Below are 9,666 nucleotides of genomic sequence, written 5' to 3' on the forward strand. Positions count from 1 at the left end.
ACACACACACACACACACACACACACACACACACACACACACACACGCACGCACACGCGCGCAAATATCTGAACACCCAAATACTTTACAAAACAAGCATTCAAAAAGACAGAGATGGGTTTCAATATAGGGATAGCCTAAAATCCCACTTTGAACAATGGCTACATGACCCATACATGAAGTCAGTAACAACAACAAAATCCAGAATTTAAATTGGACCCTAAAACAAATGACCTAATCGGTACCTACAAAACTTCAAACAGCTACCAAATAAACGATTTCCTTCTTAAAATATTTTTAAATCAGTGTATAATGTTTCATACTATTATGCCATTTTGAAGAAACTGTGGTTTTGTGGTTCTCTTCCCTGTATCTCCCCCAGACACTACCAACTTGCTTCCCAATTCTTCCCAATATATGGAACATACTTCATGATAGGCAAATGAATAGGACATGAACAAGTTCCAATAAACTCTTAAAGTTAAAATCATGCCAATGAGCTATTCTGACCATAGTACAAGAGAACTAGAAGATAATGAGCTTAATAAACTACACAAAGAAAAATAACCAAGGACAGAGCTAAGTGAAACAGACATCAATACAAAAGATGAAGGAGACCAAGAAGAACTGGTTCTTCAGAAGATAAACAGGGCCTGGGGTGATGATGGCCCACTCTGGGAAAATCAGGATTCAAGTGGAACAGTTTTTTTTTTTTCAATTGTTTTTGTTTTGTTCTTGGATACACTCCAAAAGCATAGAAAACAGAAGAAAAGGCAGACAAGTAGCATTATGGGAAACTAAAAAGTTTCTTAACAGTAAAGGTTACAATCATCAGAACAGATGAACCTATGAAACAGGATAAAAATACTGCAAACCCTCCATGTGACATGATACATATCCAGAGACTCAGCGAGAAAAAGTCAAAGAACCCAAATGAAAACGGGCAACAGATATACATGAGAGATTCTGTCTCTCAAAAGGAAATGAAAAAAGGTCAGCATCACTAAGAAGCAGGGAAATATAGGTCAAAACCACATGAAATTTCACCTAACTCCCAAGAGCATGACTATTAACAAACAGGCAAAAGACACTAGTAAGTCCAGGGCACAAGGGGAATCTTTGCACCACACTGTTTATGAAAATCTCCATTAAAATAGTCATACAAAAAGAGTACCGAAGAACCTCCAAAACATTAAAACAGAATTACTATATGACCATAACGACCTTAACATTGGAAATCCTGAAGGTATGAAATAATTATGTCAATGACATTTATACTCTCATGTTGGATACTGTACTATCCACAATAGCCAAGGAACAGGCTATGAACTGATGAATGGATAGAGAAGGGTACATTATATACACTGGAATGCTATTCAACCATAAAAAGGAGAACCTACCACTTGCAACTCTTTGGCTGCAGCCAAAGGTCATTACTGGAAGAGAAGCAAGCCATGCACAGAGAGAGAAGTAGGACATAACTCTCCATGTGCAATGTACGAAAACCTTAGCAAATTGACGTTGAGGGTAGAACCACAGCTACCAGGAGGATTGGGAGGGCAGGGAGGGAAACTGATTCATGGATTGTAAGTTACAAATGGATATAGAGCAAGAAGGTATGGTGTAGCTCGGCCATGGTGGCGCACACCTTTAATCCCAGCACTTGGGAGGCAGAGGCAGGTGGATTTCTGAGTTCAAGGCCAGCCTGGACTACAGAGTGAGTTCCAGGACAGCCAGGGCTATACAGAGAAACCCTGTCTCGAAAAAAAACAAAAACAAAACAAAACAAAACAAAAAAAACAAGAAGATATGGTGTTACTGCACAGGAGGATGGTTATATTGATAATGTACCATGTATTTATTTCAAAAAACTAAGTGAGTATACTCAATGTTTTCATCCTAAAGAAAAATGTTTACAGAAACACATTTTAAGCTGATTTGAACATAACACAGTATAAACATATATCGAAATAGCACATGGTAACACATATATACATTTTTTCTACAAACTGGTTGAAAATTAAATATACATTTAAAATAATTAAGTTTCATATTTACCTTCAGTTTGCTTTCCAGAAGTTCAACACTAGTAATCAGATAGGAAGCCTCAGATTCATTTAATCCATGAACTACAGCTTCTTTGCCAAGAGTGGCATATAATGTCACAACTACATAATAAAACGTAAACATGAAAATTGTACACTTAAAACCTTTGAGGATATGTTATTCAAGGCAGGCCTTACAATCCCAAAAGCACTTTATGATTTGAGCTGATTTCATAGTGTCTAGGTACCTCAAACTTGGCCTTATGAATTCCCAGGAATCAAACTTGGAAGCATTGTGTCAGAGCGCAGCCCAGCCACAACTTGCCTGTGGCATGTACTTTCATTGGTCATTGTTCCAAAGAACAGGTAAGCCAGTTTTCAAAAATTTCAGGATCTCAAGTCAGATGTCCTTACCCTTCCAAGATGTTTTTTTCTTACCCCCAATGGGTTCAATTTCTAATGCCATTGGTGATCTCCATGCCTTACCTAGCAAGGCTAGTAGATGTGTTCCAGAGGACTTTCCAGACAACATCATACACTAACAGTAAAATCAGTTGGAACTGAGTGACTTCTGCTAAACTTAGAACAGCTGTGGAGAGTCAGCTTTCCTCTGCTAACTAGAAATTGCCCAGGCATCAGTAACGAGCACTTTTCTTATTGCTTGGCAGAGGTGGGTGATGAGAGCCTATGCGAACATTTTTCTGTAGCATCTATCTTTGAGATAAAAGTTGATCCCCTACACTTAATCTGCAGTACTTATTTCCTGAAACAACTAAATACTTGGGGTACAACAAGGCATTCTTCTATGCTCAATTTTCAAAAATGACTTCTTGAGGTTGTAGAGGCTTGCTGCTCTTGAAGAGAACAAGGGCTCAGGTCCTAACATCCACATGGCTGCTTACATCCATCAGGAATTCCAGTTCCAGGCTTCTGCGCACCATGCACACATGCACTGCATTGACATAAATGCAGTGCATATACTCATAGATACCAAAATTAAAATTGAAAATAAAATCTTTAAAAATTTATTTCTGTACAATGGCAAAAACAAATGCTTGCCAACCAGAAACATGCATACCCAGTTTTTCTCCTGCGTCTCTAGTGCCAGTTGTAGCTGGCACATGCTTATTTCATAGGTCAAACAAGACAGTTCAACATGCAAAAATGAACTACAATTTTCTAAGCAATCCCTTTTATTGTACCATGTCCAGAAACCACACCTTCCACCTCTCAATTTTTAGGGTATAATGCAATTCTACTTAAAAAATAAAACTCTGAGTTATACCTAGTAAGGCCTCAGCTCCTAAACCAACTCTTAGATGTTGCTATCCTTACTTAATAGGAGCTATCAGCTATATTTCTAACGTATTTATCATTATGCGTATACAATGTGTGCATGTGCGTTTGTGAACATGGGCACATATTTGCCCATGGTGTGTTTGTGTATATGGAAATCCAAAGATAATGTTAGGTATTGGACTTCACTTTCCACCTTTCAGACAGGGTCTCTTACTGTTTTTCTGCTGCTGTGTATGCAAAAGAGCTGGCCCATGAGCTTCCAATGTCTCCATTTCCCACCTTGCCTTAGAAGAGCTGGGAGTATAGACATATGTATGTGACCACATCTGGCTTTATCCATGTTCTTAGGGATTTGAACTCAGTTCCTTGTGCTTGCATAGCACGTGCTTTACCCACCAAGCCATCTTCCTAGACCTTAGCCAAGATTTATGTACATAATCAGAGAAAAATACCTAAGGAACATTGTGCGTGCCTGCGTGTGTGTGTGCGTGAGTGCATGTGTGTGTGCGTGCGTGTCAGTGCTAAGGAACAAACCCATGATCTCAAGCATACTATGAAGATGCTTTCCTTTTCAAAATGAGCTCACTCTTAAGCATCTCAGAACACACTGTGCATGTCAGCAAAAGGCTCCCTCTCCCCTGCAACATGTACAAGGTACTTACGTGGAAAGTTGTACTTAAAGCAGGTCTGTGCTGCGATCATCCACTCTGCCCTGGTCTCACAGAAAATGGCAATGGTGTTCTTTGGTTTCAGTCCCAGTGCACTGAGGCCACTTCCAAAGTTATTCACTCTGCAGTTCACTTCAAGATAGTTTATCCATTTATAATTCCCGAGAATTAACTGTTAAGGGTGAGACGTTTTCCACTATCAGAATACTTATTCAAATAAGAAATTAAGATACCACTCCAAACATAGAACTCTCAAAAAAAATCCCATGATGTGACTGCTCAGAAGCTATAAAACCTCTGAGATTCCATTACCAAGCACCCGGATACAGTGCAAGCATTCTTAGAATGCACTGGATTAAAGTAAACCAAACCTCTGTCATTAAAACAAATAAAAAGGACACAAATGCTTTACCTTCTTAAAAACCTTTCCATTTGGCTGCATTTCATTTTCTTCACTCAGGATCTCCCGGGTCCCAAGGCTGTCCTTCTTCCCAAACTTGGCTACAGCATGGTCAAATAATTTATCCAGAGTATCTGCCCCAGGGATGTCTATGACAGCTAGTGAGTCGAAGTGCGTGACAGAGCGATATGGACTTCCAGGTTTGTCTGAAGTGGGCTTAGCTTTTATTCTCTTTGCCATAGCGTTTTTCTTCTTGGCATTGGTAAGAAAATACCATGGAATAAATATAAGGGCACTGTATATTGTTATTAACAAGTGGACAGGCAGCAATATAACGGTGAGCACATTTAGCTTAAGTTTCATACTGGAAAGGCTTCTAATTTGGCGTTTATTTGCTGTTATTCTTTGGCTTCTTAAAGCCTTAGGTTTCTGAAGAAGGCAATAATGGAAGCAGCAGTAAGAGTAGCAGTATAGCCAAGGTAATTCGATTTTAGTGATACAGATAAAAGTTAGTAATCTTTGGAAGCCAACAATAAAGTACACCTGTAGATAAAGGCAATGAACCAGGCAGAGAATAGGAAAAAAAAAAAACAAAAACAAAAGAGTATTAGCAAGTTGATAGCACAATTAATTAAAATACTCAGACCTTTTATTAGTTTTTACAATTGATTCAATGTGGAAAGATGAAGTAACTGGCATGAAATGCGAACATTTTCAACTTTAGTCATTATTGACATCAACATTGTTTAGTGCAAGAAGTTCTGAATTTCATTTTTCTGGGTTGAGTTATAAAAGTGCTCTGTATTCTTCTCTAAATAGGGCCTGTAATAGTAATTTCATGCTCTCATCAATGTATGAGGATACAAAGAATACTCAAGTGATATTATCCTTACTTGTTAAGATAAATTTCTAAAATAATATTAATCAGCATCTTCTCTAAGTAGGAACAATTACAGTTATTTCTTAGTGACTGTATGTGCTCAAAAATGTACCAGTTACTTGGGAGGAGTGCAGATCAGAAACAGTGTTAAGTCCTAGCCCTGGCCTATTATATTATAGATATATCTATATAGAGATATACATCATAAATGACTAAAAGCATACAATCAATTTACAGCCAAAGACTGTCAGTGGTTATTTTCTACCTCTTTGTATTTCCTGCCCTAAGTTCAACAATTTGTCATTTGAGAATGGTGTAGTACTGTTCCTTAGGGACACTGTATAAATTTGAAGACATGCTTTGTCTTCAAGTACTGCCCCTCGGAATGTACATACTCAAGAACTTTTTTCAAAATCTCTCTTTTCAAATTGTACTTTTAAAAATACATCCATTATGACTTTAGAGTTTCCACTGCTGTGAAGAAACACTATAGCCACAGAAACTCTTGTAAAGGAAAGAATTTAATTTAATTTAATTAGGGCTGTATTACAGTTCATGGATTTAGTCCACTGTCCTCATGGAAGGAGGTATTGCAGAACACAGGCAGACATGGTGCTGGAGAGGTATCTGAAAGTTCTACATCCAGGTTGGCAGGCAGCAGTAAGTGAATGTCACACTGGGCCTGGCTTGAGCATCTAAAACCTAAAAGCCTTCCCCCAGAGACACACTTCCTCCAAATAGACCACACCCACTCCAATAAGGCCACACCTCCTAATAGTGCTACTATCTGAGCCTATGGGGGCCATTTTCTTTCAAACTTCCACACATTAAGAACATACGTTTTAAAATTATGAATGTGGATAGTTCACCTGTGACTGTCTTTTAAGGCTTATAAAAGAGTAACAAAGCACCTTTGTTACAAGAAAGAAATGTTGGGAGAAGACTGGTGACACATACCTAATAATCCTAGCAATTCGGAACTAAAGGCATGTAGACCTCCGAGTTTAAAGCCAACCTGGTCTATGTAGTGAGTTCTAGGTTAGCCAGGACTAGAGAGACCATTCCTCAAAAAAAGAAATATGTTGGTTTAGAACTATTGCTCTATGCGTTAAAGTCAGCTGCCCAAATGTGTAGAAACGAAGACATAAGCAAGTAGCAGAGTAATGGGTAGATATCTTTATTTAGTAATGTAGGAAGGTAGATAAAGGAAAGATTACTGTATTAGGCAGTTAAGACATTTCTGATGGAAGAGTGATCTTGGGTGTCTGAAGGCTGAGCTCTGCAACAGACCCTTGACAACTTGAACAAGTGAATGACTAGACAGACTTGTCCCAAGAAGGCAATTTCTCAGTTTAGTGTAAAGCACAATTTAAACAGGAGTATCTTGAAATCATGTCTATCAACTCATGAATCTGTGAGTAGAGTTCATACGTTTCACTGGGTTTTTAAAAGATTAATTTTCTTAAAGGAAATTAAGGCCTGCTGATTTAATCTGATCACAAAGGACTGTTTGTTCAAGGTTACTCAGTAAGGTAGGTACTGGCAGAGGCAATATATTAAAACCCAGTGACTTAAGTTTCTTACTCATTTCACCACACTGAGGTCCAGTTTACATTCAACTATCACCAATCCCTCTGAATTCTTCTTTTATCTGCTGTGAGTGCTGCATAGTGCAATGTAGTTATTAAGTGGTCGTGCTTTAGGAGTGAAGTTCCAGGGAGTTCTGAGTTCCTAAGATATCATAAACCTGGGATAACTTCACCTAGAATAACTCCATGGAACCAGGTGGTGGTGACAAGATATAGATCTATATCTATATATTCTATATATAGATATAAGTCTTGGTAGAAGAGAAATGCCTTCTTTATAATCTCTAGTGCTTGGTACAGAGATACAGATAAACATTCTGCAACTGCACTAAAATAAACTATTGTCTATAAACCTAATATCCCAGGCAATGAGCATGCTTATTGAGCCAGGAGATCTCAGGTCTAAGCTCAGTGTGTACTATCAAGTGGGACTCGAAAAGCTCTGTATCGGCAGCTTCATCTGTATAATGGAAATACTATCTGAATTACCTCCTTCATCAAGCAACCTTTTGTCTTCCTTACTTAAATCCATGGGTAATCAGAATCAGCCTCTGCCCTATTCTTGTGTTGCTTTACTGACCCAGCTCAATCACATGCTGGGCCAACCCAAGACTCCACCTAATCTTCACCTGTGCCCACGCAGCTTGTGTGCAAGAACGTATCATTGCGCTGAATGTCTCACTAGATGGTGGTACACAGAAAGCATATTTAACTAGTGTACCCACTATGTTTCTTTTCTAAGTCTCCTGCCTTGTCTTCAGACCCCCCATCCCTCCTCTACATGCTGACTCTTGGCTGCTGTCCCGACTTTATCTATTTTGTAGATAAATCAAGAATAATCCAGAATCAGACCCCATTACGTCTGCTTGCGTCTGAACTCACTTTCCTATGTCTGTGGCCACATGCTTATTTCTCTTTGGTGACTGGATGAATTATTAATGTTCCTCCCTCTTTGCCTGGGCATCATGGCTTTGTATGCTGGTACTGTTCCAGGCTTTCTTGATACTATGCTACCCTACTGAATCACTCCCACCCACATTTCTCTAAACAGTATAGCATTCATTTCATTTTAAAAATCATTCCTTTAGACAGTGTGGTGGTGTACACCTTTAATTCCAGAACCTGGGAGGCAGAGGCAGGTGGATCTTTGAGTTCAAGGTCAGCCTAGTCTAGAGAATGAGTTTCAGGACAACCAGAGCTACACAGAGAAACCCTGCCTCAAAAAACAAATCTAAAACAAAAACAAATTTTTTTTCCTCTCTCATAGCTAACTTTTACCCTTACCCCATTTCTTCTTCTCGATAGAAGTCCTTAAAAATAGTTCTCTGTATAATCTTTCACCCAGTTCTGACAACTTGTTTGCTCAGGTCCTCAGTATGCTCATGTCTTTGTCCCCTACAGCACCCGGCGACATCTACACTGTAGGACCACACTGTCAGCTAAAGTTCTATAGTCATCTTCCTTTAATACAGCTGTTTTCTCTCTTCCCTCCCAAGACATCAGATTGAAACTCTCTTCCTATCTCTTCCTAGTTGGTCCTCATTTCCCCATCCCGCAATTCTACAGTGTCTAATCCTCTAAGTGCTTCTCTAGTTCCACTCACACCTGTGCTGATGATCTCATGTCGTCTTACAGACTGAAATATCCCAGATGGTAATGACTCCTAAATAAGCCTGAGAGTCTACCTGAAAGTTCAAATTCGTATAATCCATGGCTTCCTTGATGGTTATATGTAGAAGCCAATTACATATGTAAATTTTAGCTTGGTTGAAGCAGAGTCACTGATCCTTCTGCCACTGTAGTTCACCCAGCCTTGTGTCTTTGGGTATGTGCCCTGCTCCTTGAATTTCTGAGTTCCCGTCCTACTATGCCCTCCTCTGGCACACTGCAATACTCCCACACGTTCATTACTGTCTCTGGGGCATACCATATTGTGACTCGGGGCTTTCGCACTTAATCTTTCTGCCTGAGTTAAACAAGTTAACAGCTTTCCAGCCAGACTCTCTAGCCAGCTATTTTAAAACTCCTCTTACAATAAATACTCCCTTTTCTCTTTACCACTGCTCACTAATATACTATTGGGTCGTATTTTTTTCATGTTTATTGTCTGTGTCTCCATTAAAGTAGAAGCTTTGTGAGGGGGATTGTTGCTGAAACCTTACCAAACCAGAACAGCACCTCTGTGTCAGCTACTTCATAAATGTATTGAAGAAGAACATATGTGGAACTGCTCTGATTTAGAAACTGTTAAGTATGTGCAAATAAAATAATCTGAATATACCTAACTTTTAAGAAAAAAATGTTGTACCAAAGTTCTAGGACACACAGTGCTCTTAAAAGCCTTGGTAATTAAAATGACTCTTGGGAAAGTATGCTGCCCTTTCCTACACGGGAACTATACCCCACCCTCGTATTCTTAGGGTGTAGACTAAGGTGTATTTCCTTGAAGTCAGGTGATGGATGGACTTCTGCTTCAGGAGAACATCCACTTATGGGACAGTTAATTGTGCTTTTGAAGGTTTGCTATTTGAGGTAGGAATCCTCTTCATAGCTACTGAGAGGCCCTTTAAGGTGGTTTCTTTATATACAGATATAAGAGACTATAAGTACAAAGTTTGCCAAAGCATAGCTGAGCAATGTTTGGACTCTAGGTTTATTAACATGCAAGTCTATATGCTCTATCTCTATTGTCTGCTCATATGAGTGACAAACCTTATATAGGAAGAAATACTAGCAACAATTTTGAGCACTATCTGTCCTTCATCCAAAGGCATTGTATGAGGCA

General features: G+C 39.0%; 1 protein-coding gene across 1 annotated transcript in view; it reads right to left on the reverse strand.

Moving 5' to 3' along the window:
- Acsl4 (acyl-CoA synthetase long chain family member 4) overlaps positions 1-9,666 on the reverse strand; it is a 67,916-nt gene that overhangs the window by 28,021 nt on the left and 30,229 nt on the right. The window contains exons 3-5 of the mRNA XM_031378208.1: positions 4,425-4,955; positions 4,007-4,184; positions 2,059-2,168 (exon numbers count right to left, since the gene is read on the reverse strand). Of these exons, the coding sequence (XP_031234068.1) occupies positions 2,059-2,168; positions 4,007-4,184; positions 4,425-4,775 (639 nt within the window). The 5' untranslated portion in view covers positions 4,776-4,955. The remainder of the gene's footprint in view (positions 1-2,058; positions 2,169-4,006; positions 4,185-4,424; positions 4,956-9,666) is intronic.

This window comes from Mastomys coucha, chromosome X, assembly GCF_008632895.1.
Source record: "Mastomys coucha isolate ucsf_1 chromosome X, UCSF_Mcou_1, whole genome shotgun sequence".
Taxonomy (NCBI): Eukaryota; Metazoa; Chordata; class Mammalia; order Rodentia; family Muridae; genus Mastomys; species Mastomys coucha.